This window comes from Culex quinquefasciatus, chromosome 3 (genome assembly GCF_015732765.1).
Source record: "Culex quinquefasciatus strain JHB chromosome 3, VPISU_Cqui_1.0_pri_paternal, whole genome shotgun sequence".
Lineage (NCBI taxonomy): Eukaryota > Metazoa > Arthropoda > Insecta > Diptera > Culicidae > Culex > Culex quinquefasciatus.
In genome coordinates, this window is record NC_051863.1 from 31,460,204 (window position 1) to 31,477,088 (window position 16,885).

Genomic DNA, 16,885 nt, shown 5'->3' on the forward strand with positions numbered 1-16,885 from the left:
TCAATTAGAAAATGTTCATTCACTAGAAACATCTGCGTTTTTTTTTTCAAAAAAATCAAACTGCAATTAAAGTTTAAATCTGCAAATGTATGATTTTTAATTCCAGATAAAAAAAACTTGATTTTGGCATCGAAATATTTAAAAACAAAAAAAAATTAACGTGGAGATTTATTATTATTGTTAAGGAGCTATTAGACTATGGCAAACAAACAAACAAACTCGCAATTTTTTGTGTTTGACAGTTTGCCAAACACGCAAACAAAGCCAAATGTATGCATGGTGACGTTTCTGCAAGCACATGCAGGCAAACTGTCTAAAAGTTTGTTTGTTTGTTTGCCATAGTCTAATAGCTCCTTTATGATACGTTGACGACTGTTTGTCTTATTTTCAACACGAAAAAAAAAACTTTTGTAAATTGATCTGGAAAAATGTGCAACTATTTTTTTGTGTATACATTGCTTTTTACTAATTTTTATTTAGCGAAAAAATTCTTTCAAGAAATTAACGCTTAAAACGATACCACAAACGGTTGTTTTTAGCAGGGTTCATCTGTACCTTCATAATAGAACGCAGTGCTGGATAAAAAATCAGACAATTAAAGGGGGACGTTCTTTCATTCTACTCCCCAACACCAAATTCCATTTCTGACATCTCAGCTATTCCATGTAAAATAGTGTAATATTTTGAATAATGCGTTAAGTTTTCTACTTTCTCTTATACAACACTTGTACTAAAACTATTTACTTCTTTCTTTATCATTTTCTTATTTTGTTTCATCTTGCAGGACAGCTCATTATTAAACAGCGAAAAAATAAGGGCGTAAAAAAGATACGGAAAGCGGAGGGGAGAGGAGGAAAAAAATAAAACAATTATAACTTAAATTTTTCCATATCGCTGTGTGACGCCGCACGCACTGGTAATTGTGTGTGTGTGTGTATGTGTTGGGGGAGTTGGTTTGGGTGAATTACATCGACGGCAGCTCGTTCGCGGCCGCCCGGAACTTGATCATAAAGACGAGGGAAATTTCGTCGCTGTTCTGTATGCGGTACCGGGTGTCTGGAATAGTTAATAAATTTGCGTTAATTGATGGGAAGATTTAAATTTGGGCAATTTTTGCTTACTTTGAGGCAGCATCAGGAAGTCACCTCCCTTGGTGACCGTTTCCTTGCCGTTGATTTGGAACGAGAGCTGTCCGTGCAGAACGAGGAATTTCTGGGAGGGGGAAAAAAAACAATCGTTAATTAAAGAAGTGATACACAAACTCCGAGCGAAACTCACCAGTAGAAAGTCGGCCGTCTTGGTCCACTTCTTGACGGCGGCCGGCGCGAACCGCAGAAAGCCAAAGTTCTCCGTCTCGGAGTAGATGAAGAACGAGTACTGGATGCCGTTGCGCTCCTGGAACGTCAGGTGGTCCAGCTGGAAGTGCATCCGGTCGCCGGAGGAGGTGGCCTGCGGCATGACCTCCTCGCGGCCGCTGTTCTCCGCCATCAGCTTCATCATCCAGCTTTGCGCTTGCAGGCGCTCCTGCGCCACGGTGGCGGCCTCCTCGTCGACCTGGACGGCCACCTCGGCTGCGCCGGTCCCAGTTCCGGAGGAGGATGATGCTGCTGCTGACGATGTTGTGGGCTGTTGCTGTAGGGGAAGAGATTGGATTGTTAAATTATAGCTGTACGAGAAAGAGAATTCGTGTTCAACTCACCACATCCGGCAACTCCGTCGCCTCGTCGATTCGATTCCGCTTGGCCTGCTGCTGATCTTCCTGCGTCTCCGCCGGTTCCTGTATCCGTTTGCGGCCACGCGGAGATTGGCTAGGCTTGCGGGGTCTGCCCGGCGGCTTGCGATATTGCCGTTTGGCCCTCTCCTCCTGCTTCAGCTTCTTGGCCAGCTTTTCCGCCTCCATCAGCTGCTCCACCGACATGGGCCGATAGTTGGGCCGGTCGTACGCCGACTTGATCATCGGGTTCGTCATGAGTATTTGCTTCGAGATGCGACAGGTACGTTTGCTGCGTCGTACCACGCCATTGTCCTCCTCCTCGATGCCACTGTCATTGTCATGCCGGCGTTTGTTCTTGCGGGAACCGCCGGAGGACTTCTGCTTTGGCTTCCACGTAATGTCGAACGTGTTATCGCCGTAGAATCGAGGCAACGCAATGCTCGATCGCCTGTTCTTGATTCGCTTCCCGTCACTTCCCTCTTCCTCGGGTTGCTCCTCCTCCTCCTCTTCCGGTATAGACATCCTAGACTGATCCAACCGGGACTGGTCCAGCCGGGACATGTCCTTGCGCACAATCAGCACGTTATCGCCGGTGGCGCAGGTATCGTCCGTGTCGTACTCGGTGGTGCTGTCGGTGCCCCGGTCGGGCGTTGACCGCACCAAATACTTGTCCGCGATCGGCACTCGCTGCAGCATCGGAATCAGCAGCGAATTGTTCAGGTCAATGGGCGCCGGTACGGCGAAAACCGGCGGCGACGACGATTCCCCTTCTTCGGGCGCCGACGGCAGGTACTCCTGGGAGCTGTCCCGGGATTTCCGTTTCTTGAGCGGCAACGAACGGTTATCGAGCTGCTGGCCGGTCGCTGGGGCCGGTCGTTCCGGAGATGTGGCCTGCGGCGCGGGTTCAGACGTGCTTCCGGAGATACGCCTGGGTGGTTTCGGTTCGCGTGACTTCTTGCTCTTCGTGGCAGCCGGACTCCGTGGTTGCCGCTGAGGTTTGCGGCTTCTTCTGAACCCAGGCGGAGTCTTGACGCCTTTTGGAATTATTGCCTTTTCCAGCGGGATGATCAGCTCCATGTTGCTACGGGATAAATCAATCGTCATGTCGGCAACCGTGTCTTCGTCGTCCTCGAACCCAAGGAACTCATCCGGGCAGTCTTCCAAGCTCGTTCGGACGTTTTCCCCGGCATCCGACTCCGTCACGTTCAGTCGCTCCACAAAACTGTCCTGGGCGGGATCCACCTCACGTCCCGGTGTGGTAATCCTATAGATTCCATCCTTCTCGGCCAATATCCGGACCTTCGGAATGGGATCGTTGACCGTTACCTTCGCCCGCTTGGCTTCTTTCCGCTTTTGGTGTCGCAAGTCTTCGTTCGCGCGCTGCTGCTTCTCCGCCTTGCGCGACTTCTTCGGAACTTCGGGCTCGTCAAAGAGCTTGCGAGCTGCCGACGGACTTGGCTCGACGCCGGCTTTTCCCCGCTGCAGAATCGCCTTCGAGGCCGGACTCATGCTCACCGCCGCCGGAGTTACGGCCATTTTGGCCACCTTCACCTGGAACTCCTTCAGCTGAACTTCGGGCTCGACCGCCTTCGGCTGCTCCGCGCATTTCCCGTCCAAACTCTTCCGGGACTGCTTTTTCTTCTGCTTGACCGGTTCTTCCTTGTCCGTAACCTCCTCGTTCAGTCTGCTCTTCCCATCGTCGACAACTTGCTCGGCGTGCTGTTGCTTCGACTTTGTGCCAAAGTTTGGTCGCAGCTTCTTCTTCTTCTGCACGGCGACGACCTCCTCTGAGCTTTGCTGAACCGTCGGTTCAGCGGGCGGTTGTTCCGGTGGCGCAACAGCGGCAAGATTTGGCTTCAACTTCTTCTTCTTCTGCGCTACAGGCTTGTCCTTGCGGATTTCTTGTTCTGCAGTCACAGTCACCGATTCTCCGTTGACAACGGGCATAGCTTCGTCCTCCAACTGCTTCTTCTGCGGGGCTTGAGGCTCGTCCTTACGGGTTTCGTCCTGTTCGACCTCATTCGTCACCGAAGCCACGTTGGCATCCGCTTCGCGTGGAGTTGCCTTCACCTTCTTCTTCTGCACTTGGGGCTTGTCCTTGCGGACTTCCTTCTCGGCCACATCAGTCACCGATTCTCCGTTGACCGGCGCCGGCAGACTTGCGTCCGCTTCGCGTTGAGTTGGCTCCACCTGCTTCGTCTGCGCTTCAGGCTTGTCGACCTCTTTCGTCACCGAGTCCACGTCACCCGCTTCGCGTTGGGTTGGCTCCACCTTCTTCTTCTGCGCAACAGGTTTGTCCTTTTCAACCGATTCTCCGTCAGCCACATTCACCACCGAATCCACGTTGGCATCCGCTTCACGTTGAGCTGGCTTCACCTTCTTCTTCTGCACTTGGGGCTTGTCCTTGCGGACATCGTTTTCGGCGACGTCAGTCACCGATTCTGCGTTGACCGCCGCCGGCTGACTTTCAGCCGCTTCGCGCTGGCTTGGCTTCGACCTCTTCTTTTTCTCTACGACCTTTTCGATCTTGTGCACTTCTTGCTCCTCAACCTCCTTCGGCGTTCTGTTTGGCAAATTGTCCTCCAAACGTTGCTGTTGAGAATCTTCGACGAGTTTTGGTTTCGGCTTATTCTTCTTCTCCTGAGGCTTGTCCTTCGGGGGTTCTTGGGCCTCCTCCAAACTTCCGCTTGGCGGACCTTCATCCGGACGCTGCTCCTCTTCGCGTTGATTTGGCTTCGACTTGGTCTTCTTCTTCTTGTCAATAACCGGGTCCTTATCCTTAACCGTGTCGACCTCCTTCGCCGCCAAATCACCGTTCGATAAGCTTTCATCCGGACGCTGCTCCGGAGCATCTCCGCCGAGATTTGGCTTCGACTTTGTCTTCTTTGTCTGCTTGTCAACGACCGGATCATTGTCCTGGCGACTTTCGGGCTCTTTCTCCGCCAAATCAGCGTTTGGCAAACTTACATCCGGACGCTGCTCCGGAGCATCTCCGCCGTGATTTGGCTTCGACTTCGTCTTCTTTGTCTGCTTGTCAACGACCGGGTCCTTTTCTTTGGGACTTTCGGTCTCCTCCACCGCCAAATCAGCGTTTGACAAGCCTTCATCCGGACGCCGCTCTGGAGCATCTTCGATAAGGTTTGGCTTCGACTTCATCTTCTTGTTCTTCTTGTCAACAACCGGGTTCTTATCCTTAATCGTGTCGGACTCCTCCACCGCCAAATCATCGTTTGGCAAGCCTTCATCCGGATGCTGCTCCGGAGCATCGCCGGCCAGATTTGGCTTCGACTTGGGCTTCTTTTTGCTGCTGACCTCCTCCTGCGTTGGTTCTTCCACGACGACACCCTTCTCAACGGGACGCTCTTCAGCTGGTTGTTCTCCAACCGATTCCGTTCGCACCTTCTTCGGACGACCCCTTGGCCTCTTGCCCGAATCGTTGTGCTTCGCCGCCACCACCACCGCCGGTTGTTTATCTCTGCTTGCACGACGTCCCTTCGCCGCGGGAGCTTTCAGCACTACCGCTGGTTCCGCCTCAACTACCTCCGCTTCCAACTCCTTAGCCACACTCGGAACCACTCCACTCTTCTTCGGAAGATAATCCTCAACCCGCAGCATCTCGACGACAATCTTAAAGTCGCGCACCTTCGGAACCGCCTTCGGCGCCGCTTCGACGACCTTGACCGGCGCTTTCGCCTCCACCACCACCCCCCGCATCGACTCGTCGTCCTCCGTCACCTCCGACAGCGTCGCGTCGTACAGCTTTCGCTTCTGCTGCTCGGTCTTTTTGCGCTGCGTCGTCGACGACGTCTTCGTGCTCTGCGGTGGCGGCGGTGCCTTCGGCTTGGCAAACGTCTTCTCGATCGCCTCAAAGTAGGACGCCGTCACCGGATCGACGTTGCTCTTTTTGCCGCCCCGCTTGGGCGGTTGCACGAGCTTGCGGGACGTGTCCTCGACGGGGGCGGGGGGTTGGGTGGCAGGGGGTTGATCGCGGAACGATTGGGCGATTTCGACCAGCGTTTCGGACACCTTTTCGAACGATTTGAGCGGCTCTTCGACGGAGCGTGTGCTGGTGTCCGCTTCGGCGGCGGAGGACGCCTGCGAAAGGGGTAGGTCGCTTTGGATTCGAGAGATGAGGTCGTCCTCGTTTTTCTGGATGAAGCGTCGCTTGGCGGAGGCGGTGAACTGGACGGGAGGTGTGATTACACGTTCTGGGGAGTGGGGTTGTTCTGCTGGTGTTGCTGGTGGTGGTGGGAGGTCCACCGGTTGCTCTTCGACGGGTTCAGGAGTTTTGGGGCGCGTCTCGGGTTGCGACTCCTCTTCGGGTTCTGTTCCGGAGAGTACTTCGAGCAGTTCTTCGGTGGTGATCGGCATTTGCTCGTCAACGGCAGCCGGGTAGATGTGCTCCTCCGGAAGTACCCCTTCCTCCTCGATGAGGGCGTTTGGAGCCGGAGGAAGTTCGACGAGCCGTTCAACCGAATCCTCCAGATTGCTGGAGCTGATGTCCATCGTGTCCAGATTGGTATCGTGGTGGTTGGAGTTGAGCGACGCACGTGGCTCAAGTGCACACTCCTGCGAAGGTTCGACCTCCGGATTACCTGCTCCGTGGTCAGCTTCCTCTTCGTCTTCTTCGTCATCCCAGTCGGTTATGATGTCCACCAGGTTAAGGTTCGTTTTGTTGTCCTTCTTGGCCGTCGTGGGAGGCGGGAACTGCTGCTCTTCCTCGTCCTGTTGATCCCTGCGCTTGGTTGGCGTGGTCGTCTCAAACCACTGCACCGGCGTCTCCTTGACCACATCAATCAACGGAGACACCGAACGACGACCGTTGTGGCTGTTGTTCAACTCACAGATCCGGCTCTTGAGCTCTTCGTAATGATCAAGATTCGTCGCATCCTCCGTATCATCATCGGTGTACACTTCATCAACCACCTGATAATCATTGTCCTCCCCCTCTTCACTTTCACTCAAATCACTATCTTCCGAGCTGTTGCTATCATTGTAATCGTCCGCTTCCGGAATATCCGGCGCCGGCGAAATCTCCCTTTGCTGCACCAACTGCTTCGAAAAGGACACCCTCATCGAGTGTCTACTCCTTCCCATGCTCGTGTCCTTCAAGATACTCTTCAACAACACACTGTTACTTCCACTATCAACCCTCCCATCATCCTCCTCCCCCTCACTCTCATCCGACGTAATGTGACCATTGGCGTACGCCAACTCCACGGCGTTCTCCATCTGCTTGAACGTCGTACTCAACCGCCGCGGCTGCATGTGATTCGGATTCGGCGGAGCTTTCGGCGATTCCGTCTGCACCTGCACCGGGCTCGGCGTCTCCGGAATGACCATCTCCTCCTGTTCCACCACCGTCTTCAGCACCACAACCTTCTTCGGCGTCGCGTCCGGCACAGCTTGCGAGCAGGGTGCCAAAACAGGTTGCGAACACGGCACCAACACCTCCTGGGACGCCGCCGGCGGAATCACAATCTCCATGACATGCATCGGCGCGGGAATCGGCATCGGTTGCGACGAAGGAATCACCTCCAGCGGCGTCAACGGTGAACGGTCCCCCTCCGTAATGGGCGATATCGAAGTGGTGAACGTCGACATGCGCCCCATCGACCCGTTCGACTCGGGTTTCGGCGTACTGGACGCCAGCTGCTTCAACAGCTCACACTTGGCCGCATTCGTACGCTGGTACTGATTGATCAGCAACTGCCGGCTCAGTGTGTTCATCGGCCCGGGCGATTTCAGCACAATTTGCTTGACCGTTGCCTTCTTGGCCGTGTTGAGATCGTTCACGATTACGATTGGGACGCGCGGGGTAACGCCCGATCCGTTCTCCTCGACAACCGGATCCACCGCCACCTCCTGAACGTCCCCGTTGTCGATGACCTCGGTGACGATGTCCTCGCTGGACGTGGTCGGTTGTGGGGACTCGGGCAGCGGCGTCGGTTCGGACGAGTCGAGATTAAAGTTGAACTGGGCCCGTTGCTGAAAACAGGAAAACACAGAAATTTGGAACTCGTGTTTTGAAACTACGGCGAAACTAGCAGCAACTCACCACCGGGACCTGCTGGAATATGTTTTGCAGCCGAACTCGGCCGCCGCCACGCTTCTTCTTCAGATACTCTACCAGTTTGGCGCCGTCCGACGACTCGAAGATGCTCTCCTGCAGCAAATTGTCGATGTCCGACAGACGGATTGGACTTCTGTGGATAGGAAATGTTCAGAGTTAGCTCCAAAAGAAAGGGGTCAAGAAAGAGCTTTACAAACAGGAGAAAGAAAATTAAAATTATCGAAATCGAAAATTATCCTCTATTATTCAAAGAAAATGTTTGGAGGGGATAAAAAAATAACTAAAATTTGCATTAAGGCTAACGCATTTTCATTCATGCAACTTAATAGCTTTAGCGCCATAGGAATACTTAAAAACAAACAAAAATCTATTAAAAAATATGAAAATTATTACGCTCTTTTGTTTAAAAAATCTAAGTTTTCCTCTCACTCAGGAAAAACAAATCTTAATTTTTAGTTCCAAGGGTCATTTGGTGCCGAAGAACTTGTAAAATGATTCCAATTCAATATTTTATTTCTAACGTAATTTAACGTCAACTGCTCTGGATCTCACGAGGGTCTGGAGCGAAGCTGTCCCGTGCGCAGTTCATCCAGTCGAGCCGAAGCCGCCAGCATGGAAGAAGGACAAACAGCCGCGTTATTAACAATAGAACGTAAACTTGGGAGTTTAAAAGCAAGGTTACGTCCTTTGGAAAAAATACCTTAAATTGAAGAACTCTTAAAGATTCGTTTAAAGAAACGTTAGCTTTCATACACCTCTAGAGTTTTTTTTTTGTTAAAAAGGTCCTATAAACTATTGTCTTTCATATGTTTATAGGACCTATTCAAAAAAACTCTAGATTTTGTCTTGTTTGCGAGTTTGGCAAACTGTCAAAAACGAAAAAGGACGAGTAAATTTTACTTCCTAGACCCACCTTCACGTATACATATCAGCTTAGAAAAAGCAAATGAGCAAATCTGGAGCAAACCCTACACAAACACATGCGTTTTGGTTTTGGTCTTATTCGATCCGTCTTTGGGTCACATAACGTCTCTGTTGAAAATTATTTAGTTTAGTGAAGTACTTCAGAAATTATGCTAAAAAACAATTTTCACTAAACTCCAGAAGATTGTAAAAACTGTGGTAAAAAAAAAACCTGTCATGTTATACACATTTAAAAAGGTATTTAAAAGGCCGTTCCAACGAGTCCAAAATGTTAAGATCTGACAAACCTAACAAATGTTATATGCACTTAAGTATGCTTTTTGGAGGCCGGATCCCAGATATTTTGATAAAATTTTGTCCGGATAACGTCATGATTCGAATTCCCGGACGCTTCGAAACCCTGACACTTCATCTTGTTTTATCAATTATTTGGATATAAGTTCGCATTATGAATGTCAAAACTGTGTTATTTGATGAATTCCAACATCAACTTTCATTTAAAGTTTATTTGAACGCTGTAGTTAATGCCAAAACAATTAAATACAATAAAATTATAAGTTTACCAAAAATGCGAAACATTTCACTTGAAATATTTCATAGGCGTTCGAAGCACCGGGAAGGCAAAGCAGAAATTTATGGTTTCGATTTCCTTAAATTCTAGCAAATTTTTACATTAACTATCGATTTCTTATTTGAGATCTAAAGAATGCCATTCACTAACATTTCAAATTTGAGCGATTCATAAGAAAAATCGAGTGTCCGGAATTCGAAGCTAAAGTGTCCGGATTTCGAATCAGTTTTTATCAGTGTCCGGGATTCGAAGCACAACAAGTCATTTTAATTTTCAAGTTCTGATGAAAAATTGTTAGAAAAAATACGTATCTGTCAAGATATTAAAAATATATAGCAGAATTAAAAGGAACAACTCGTCTATTTGTATTCACAGTTGCTAGAAAAGACATATTTTGCATGCATTCTCTTAAAACTGACTGTTAATACTACATCCTGATGATATTTCTACATTTCTAACTTATGACATGATTTTTTTTCCAGCTATAACAAAAATGATATGCTGATATGTGTCCGGATTTCGAATCATGACGTTATATCATGCGAACTATCGTTGGATAGGTTATCGAAAGACTTTCACGATGAGCCAGAAAGATTTAAAATCAGAAACCCTTATCAAAAGAAATTGAAATTGAAGTAAATTTTTACCATTACCCATGAAGAGTATCAGGGCCGCATTTACAAAGCGAACTCAGTTGCTATTTCTTATTTTAATGTTAACTATTTCTATTTTAATGTTAACATTCCATTAGGTTTTACGCCGACTCGATTTGGAGGTTAGGAAGGAGTGCACTGTTTACATGGACTTAGCACAGTTCGATGCTGTCGTCGATTTTGTTCGGGGAAATTGGTCGACAATCGACGAAGGCCATGTAAACAGTGCACACGAGCTGTCAAATGTCGTCACGGTGTAAAACCTAATTAGGTTTTACAGCGTGACGTCACGAGCGCACACGCACACACATTTTTACTGAGACACACGTGCAAAAAATGTAAACAGTGCAGCCAAGCTGTCAAATTTCTAACCTCCAAATCGAGTCGGCGTAAAACCTAATAGGCCTATTCCATGAGGTGTCGTGATAAGATTTTACACCTCCTTCCCTTTACTAAGCAATCAAATTTAGAACGGAAAAGATCACCAGTTCTGGAGTTTTTTATTTATTTTTTTTTTTTTTGAGAGGTCCTATAAACCAAATTTCCAGTTTTTGGTTTTTGGGTGTTTTTGAAACCGCCTTAAGTCAGGGTATTAAAAAACACCCAAAAAGCAAACAACTGAAAATTTGGTTTATTGGACCTTTTCAAAAAAAAAAAAAAAAACTCCAGAGTTGTGGTAGTCCAGGGTGAAACAAGTGAAAAGTAAATTAGTGATTATTTATCAAAAAGTCGGAAAAAGTCAGGAATCCTAAGTATACTACATACCTTGAAAAGTATTTTCTAACAGTTGAATAATTTTGTAATATTTTATACAATTTCTATTCAACTGCATTCATTTCGTTTTGAGCACATCACATCATATTTAAAGTTCCTTACACTATTTCAATCTATTTTATAATAAAAATGCAATTTTGTGTCGGTTCAGCTAATATCGAGAAGCACTTCGAAAATATTATTTGCTTGTTATAAAAAAAAACATTCTAGGTTCTTTGCGTTCGCATCTGTATTTGTGAAGAGCCGTATGCATGCATTTGACAAAGATTTTCATTACAATTTTTATGAATCAAAAGATTCTGATTATTTTTGAATAAATTTATCAAAATTTAGTAGAAACAGTATACTTTAATAAAAAAAAAACAACAAAGTTGTTGACAAATCTATTCGAAAATAGACCTTAATTTCAACGAGGATCAGCCTACAATTATTTTTCTGTTTTATTTTGCCACATTGCTTAAATATTTTGAGATATTTGGAACCGTCCAACTTGAGTTGCGCAATAGTTTCTTCTTGTAAATATTTTTAAATGTTAGACAAATTTATTCGATGTATATAAACTGACAAAATGATAAATCAACATTAATTTGTAGAATTTAATATTTAAAAAATACAACATTTTTAAAAACTTGTTGAAAATATTTTTAATACGCAAAATTCCTCACCATGTTTAAGCACGTTTTGATAAAAAAAATAATAAAACTTATACCTTATTAAGTTAATTATTATTATATTTCTCTTTTATTTTTTTTCCTTTATATTCATTTTTTCTTTTATATTCCAACTTGTTTTGTTTGGCAATTTATTTAGATGTGTTTTGTGTTGTGATGTTTATTTTTTTACTAAAACTGTTAATAGTTTGGTTGGCTTTGAAATTTAAACAGATTTCAAGACTTTTTTTATGGTTAATACACTGCCGCTCAAAGCAATTAGTCCGTCCCATATGTAATTTCGTCAATTTTGAGGTAATGATGCAGTTTGGTTCGAAATCATGTCTAGAGTTTTTTTTATTAGGTCCTATAAACATATGAAAGACAATAGTTTATTGGTCCTTTTCGTTTTCGTTTTACGGAGAAAGGTGGGGGACGCGGCCTCAAGTCAGTCCAAGTCCGGTTTCTTGTGGAAAAAAGGGTAGTGGCCGAACTAGTATTGCATACCAAATGAACACCACCGGAAGATATAGGGGATTGGGAGGGGGGAGGTGAAAGAAAATTAGTGTTGATGTGAGTAGTAAGAACTTGGATGATTTGAGCAGTTACGGTAATCTAAGTTTAACACTGAATAAAGAAAATCTGAAATTGTGATTCAAAGTAAGAAGGCCCGGAATAAATTAAATTATTAGTTAATTAAATAAGAAAATGTAACTAATCGGAGATCTATACAAAAGAAACCTATGATGTATTCCAAATTTAAAGGAAATAAAAATACTAGAGAAAAAAGATGAAAACTAACTGCCGACCTGTCACGTCCGTCAATAGTCTTGTCGTACATTACAACTAGAAACAGATCTGCCAATGAAATGTTACACTTCGTTCAAATCAACTAATCATTTAAGTCCAATTATTCATCTACGGAAAACTATCTAACTTTAATCAACAACCTAAACTAAACTGTCTGAAAGTAAATTTAATCTCAAATCCCCGAATGTTTTATTATAACGCCAAATAAGGTAAAGGATCTTGTTTTTAAACCAGTCTTGCCGCTTCCAAAAACCAATAAACATAAATGAACAGTTCATAAGTTGAACACTTGTAATTAAGACGACTATTTCATGCCATTCATTTCATTAGGGCATAGAGCTTTGCAAACAAGAGTGCATCTTTATTATACCTTATGTAAACTGTCATTTGAGTGAAGGAGACACACTCCTGTTCACAAAACCCATGCGCCCTTTTGAAATGTTAGGCTCCATTTGATCGTCAAGGCTCCAGTAGACCCTCGATTCGCAACAATGGTCGATACAACCATAATCCGAAAACCGTTAGTTCAACAGATTAACGAATTTTGTCCGATATCATCGCACTATTGATTGACCGAGACTCTATGGAAATTTTGACATATCAAAATGCTACGTAATAATATTTTTTTTAAATAAATTTCAAAATCTATTCTGTCCTACAATGCCTAGAAGAGGCCTCTGTTTCTGTTGTGAGTAAGCGCTGGTTTCAGAGTTCATTTTTCAATTTAAAAGGGGTGGGAGACGACTAATTTGCTTCATGAACTCCTACTCGGCCTTGGGACCACCTCTTAAGACACTGATGGCTCCTAGCTAGGAATTAAACCTAGACACAGCGTCGAGGCCCGCTTCGCATGGCAAAAATGTTGGCTGGGGGGAAGTGATATTATCACGAAATTTTATTTTAAAGCCAACATTGCTAACGGCGTCGAGGTCCTTACTCATGCCCAAGGACAATAGTTTATTGGTCCTTTTCAAAAAAAAAAAAATCTGGATGTGAACTATCAGAAAAAAAAAAAACCAAAAAACTTTAGTACTTTGTTCTAGAAAACCATAGAAAACCCGTAACCTTATGGGCGGGACAAATTATACATGCGTTTTTCTCGGCTTACTGTTTTAACATATAGGACGGACTCGATTAGAGGCGGCAGTACAGTTTAGACTCGATTATCCGAATGCCTTGAAATAAAATTGACTTCGGATAATCAAATCACGAAAAAAAATTGCTTGCCTTACTTTTGATTGTCGAACTGTTAAGTATGAACTATGATCCCTAAACTACATAGGGGAACAGCACTTTGACATTCAATTACAGCTAATAAATAGCGTTTTCAACTGATATCGAGTGATAAATAAGTTGTTTAAATATTGAAAATCAGCAAATTGGATGGAGTTCGGAGCGAGTGCTCAATCTGCCAAACATACGAGAATTTCCTCTACCTACTTCAAAGTGATTTAGCATTTCTTAATCCAAGGTCATCTTGGTCACCGGCATGGTGGTGAAAAATTGATATAATGCATTTGGTAATTTATAGGCAATCAATCAAATTTAACTAAAAAGGGATAGCAGAACTCGAATTTGTTGTTAAAATTAAGAGTGAATAAAGACGACTATTTCAAGATTTGTGCTAGCATTATTCGAACACTAGAGTTTTTCTAAAAAGATTAGTGTGTTTTATACCTTTCCACAAAAAAAAAACTTCAAAATTTAAAAGGAATTAAAAGTCTAACCAACTCAATACAATAAGAAATGCATTTTCCTGCGTTTAAAACTAGGACACAACTAGGAAGGTGTAAAATGCACTTTAAAACACTTTTTTCATTCAAATATTAAGACCATGGCTTGTTATTTCAATCAAAAATCGAGTTGTAAAATGTTTAAAAATGTTCGAATTAACTCCTCATTAACTTCGGTGTAAATATTTATATTTCGAATAGATAACTCGAAACTGAGTCAGTATTATTCTTGAGATTTACATTAACTTCAACGATATGAAGTAGCAAGAAATGCATAAGCGACACTTGCTCAAATGAGGGCAGTCTGGTGCGCTAAAACCTTTAGCTGATTAACTGATCAGCAACGAAGTCGGCCACGAAGGGCCTATATCTCCACCGCCACCACCAACCCCAATCTGTGATCCTCCGATCAACGCCTAAAAATAGACGACGATCTTTACGCGTCTCTCCCATCTCCTCTTCCTCCTCTTCACGGCAACCGTGGCCACAGCGAATCTTACTCCACTTTACGTCTTACGACGAGAGAGAGAAACCAAACCAAACCAAAGTAAGAGGCGCACCACTTTCCTACCGCGCACTGAGTTTGTGTTGCGGATTAATGCCTTTTTTTCTTTTGTACACGTAAAAAAACTTCAACGCGATGAGTTCGTCTGTACTGGTGGTGCTGACCACCGGGAATTACACGTAAACCCTTGGGAATGTCTGTGTGCTTTTGTGTGTGTGTGCGGTGAAGTAGTACACAACAAACGCAACGTTTAATGGCTCGTAGAAGAGGTTCTAGTTGGAACTGGGGGTCCTGGGTGGAGAAAACTGAAGGGCTTGACGGCGTCATGGAGGATGAGTTCATGCTCAAGTTAAAGTGTCTTTTGGGGGCAAGAATTCTCCGGGGCTTCCGGAACGGAACGATAACTGCACTTTTCACTCTGCTTAATCTCCCGGAACCACTCGTTGGCCGACTTCACCTCGTCCGGCTGTGAATTCGCTGGGGCCATTTTGCTGTCCTCTCCAAGCTGGTTTTAGTGTTCCCTAGGTCAAGGCCGCCACCGCCGCACAGCAGCTGGACGAAATCGGACCAAACTATTCCACCTTTTTCCTCTCTTGTTTATGACCACAATTTCCGTCTCGGAACGTCTGCCAAATGGCACTGTACTAAACTGCCACCAGCGCACCACACGACTACTACGACGATCCTGCGAGATGATTGTGGTGGCGGAGCGACACTCATAATTATTTTGCCTACAAAATTCCCGTTGTTTTTGTTTTTGGGAAGTTCGCAGCAGGCGCTGTGATGCCAACTTCTCCTCCTATAAGGTTTCCCACCGGATCCGGCCTTCCGAACTTGGATCTTCTCCATTCTTCAAGTACATTCACCGTTTTGCGTGGCCATCAACCTCCCCCCTTAAGCCATTACACCAAAAAAGCCAGCAGCCCCAGGTGAAGCAAGAAAGAAAAAAAATGTATAAAGGGAAAGCGCCCGGAAAGTTACCTCGGGTTGAAATCTTCCATCGTTCTGCGGACCTTCCGGGCCCTTTTCCGCACTTCTCTTTCAGCTGAACTTGACCGGGAACCGCGGCGGAAACGTTTTATTTACACCTTTGGGAGCGCGATAAAACGAACACACTTTTCTACATTTTCTCACAGAACGCAATCGATGAAATTTTCTTCCCGACGACGATCGCCATCAAAGCGTTTCGGGTCCTGCTTTTTTCCGTTAGACAGCCCAGCCTCTCTTTTTCTTGCGTTGTTGTCTCTTTCTTGCGTTTGACGGCTGCCAAACGGCAGTGCTGCCAAAGCGACCGAAGTTTGGTTTGTTGTGATTGTGAACGGATGGATTCAAATTAAGTGATGGCCTATCTACAATCACTTAGCTTAGAAAATTTCACTTAGCTTAGGAATTTGAATCAATGGAAATGAAGCCGAGCTTCTACAATGGAAAAGTAATCAAATTAGAAACTGACGATTTTGTTACATGGTTATGATGACATTATTGAAACAAAACTCGTTTTAGAATTTGTTTCAGCGAAAAAACCCCAATAAACATAAATCAAAACTTAGTGAAACAAGTTAGCCATTTTGGCAACACAGCACAACGAGGAACAAAGTGGAAAGTGGAATGTTTTGACAGTTTGCGTTGGATTTTCGCCCGACGGCGATTGTCGTCGCACCCCAGTCACGAAGTTTTAGCAGGAAAGCAGAAAGCAGGGTTCTTACAGAGCTGGTTATTCTTCCCAGTCACGGCGTTCTCACAGGATTCGTACAGAATTCTAGCAGAGCAAAAATATTCTTACTAGAACTGTGCCATCATTCTACCAGAACTTTGCAAGAATGAGCACCCGCAGTCGAGCAGTTTTTGACAGTTCGCTCCATAAGAAATACATTGTAGAAAAACTAACTTAATCCACCTATGTGGTTGGAGCCTTCCTCACTTATTGCCAACAATGACTGATATGATGGAATTGTACAAAAATTTAATCTATTGTTTGGATCCGGAATAAAAAAGTACATCAATATCACTTAAATGGGCATACCTCGAGACAGGGTTGCCAGATCTTCAATGTTTTGGACTCGTTGGAAAGGTCTTTTGATAACCTAACCAACGGTGGGTCGGATGGTGGATCCGGACATAGTTTACATACATTTAAGTGAGATCCGGCTTCCAAAAAGTACATTAATATCACTTAAGTGTGCATATCTCGAGACAGGGTTGCCAGATCTTCAATGTTTTGGACTCGTTGGAAAGGTCTTTTGATAACCTAACCAACGGTGGGTCGGATGGTGGATCCGGACATAGTTTACATACATTTAAGTGAGATCCGGCTTCCAAAAAGTACATTAATATCACTTAAATGGGCATACCTCGAGACAGGGTTGCCAGATCTTCAATGTTTTGGACTCGTTGAAAAGGTCTTTTGATAACCTAACCAACGGTGGGTCGGATGGTGGATCCGGACATAGTTTACATACATTTAAGTGAGATCCGGCT

At 45.0% G+C, this 16,885-nt stretch overlaps 1 protein-coding gene across 2 annotated transcripts; it reads right to left on the minus strand.

Annotated features, from left to right (window-relative positions):
* Window positions 1–645: 645 nt before the first annotated feature.
* Window positions 646–15,644, minus strand: LOC6034959 (titin). Of its 2 annotated transcripts, none has more exons than XM_038262799.1 (6): window positions 15,389–15,644; window positions 7,773–7,920; window positions 1,700–7,702; window positions 1,279–1,632; window positions 1,122–1,212; window positions 646–1,056 (listed from the first exon to the last, which is right to left on the minus strand). In XM_038262799.1, exons 1-6 carry the CDS (start codon window positions 15,406–15,408, stop codon window positions 965–967), a joined length of 6,708 nt encoding a protein of 2,235 aa, XP_038118727.1. In that variant the 5' UTR covers window positions 15,409–15,644; the 3' UTR covers window positions 646–964. The 2 variants fall into 2 exon arrangements, with proteins under 2 accessions (XP_038118727.1, XP_038118726.1); XM_038262798.1 differs by lacking the exon at window positions 15,389–15,644 and adding an exon at window positions 14,818–15,051.
* Between the last annotated feature and the right edge of the window lie 1,241 nt (window positions 15,645–16,885).

What these genes read in the sequence shown, in the direction of transcription:
- LOC6034959 (XM_038262798.1), bottom strand. Translation starts at nt 14,894, where the DNA reads ATGGCCCCAGCGAATTCACAGCCGGACGAGGTGAAGTCGGCCAACGAG. An exon ending in CGACGGAGTTGCCGGATGTG is followed by an intron (nt 1,633 to 1,699) that starts GTGAGTTGAACA and finishes CTTCCCCTACAG; the next exon opens with CAACAGCCCACAACATCGTC. An exon ending in CTTCCTGATGCTGCCTCAAA is followed by an intron (nt 1,057 to 1,121) that starts GTAAGCAAAAAT and finishes TAACTATTCCAG; the next exon opens with ACACCCGGTACCGCATACAG.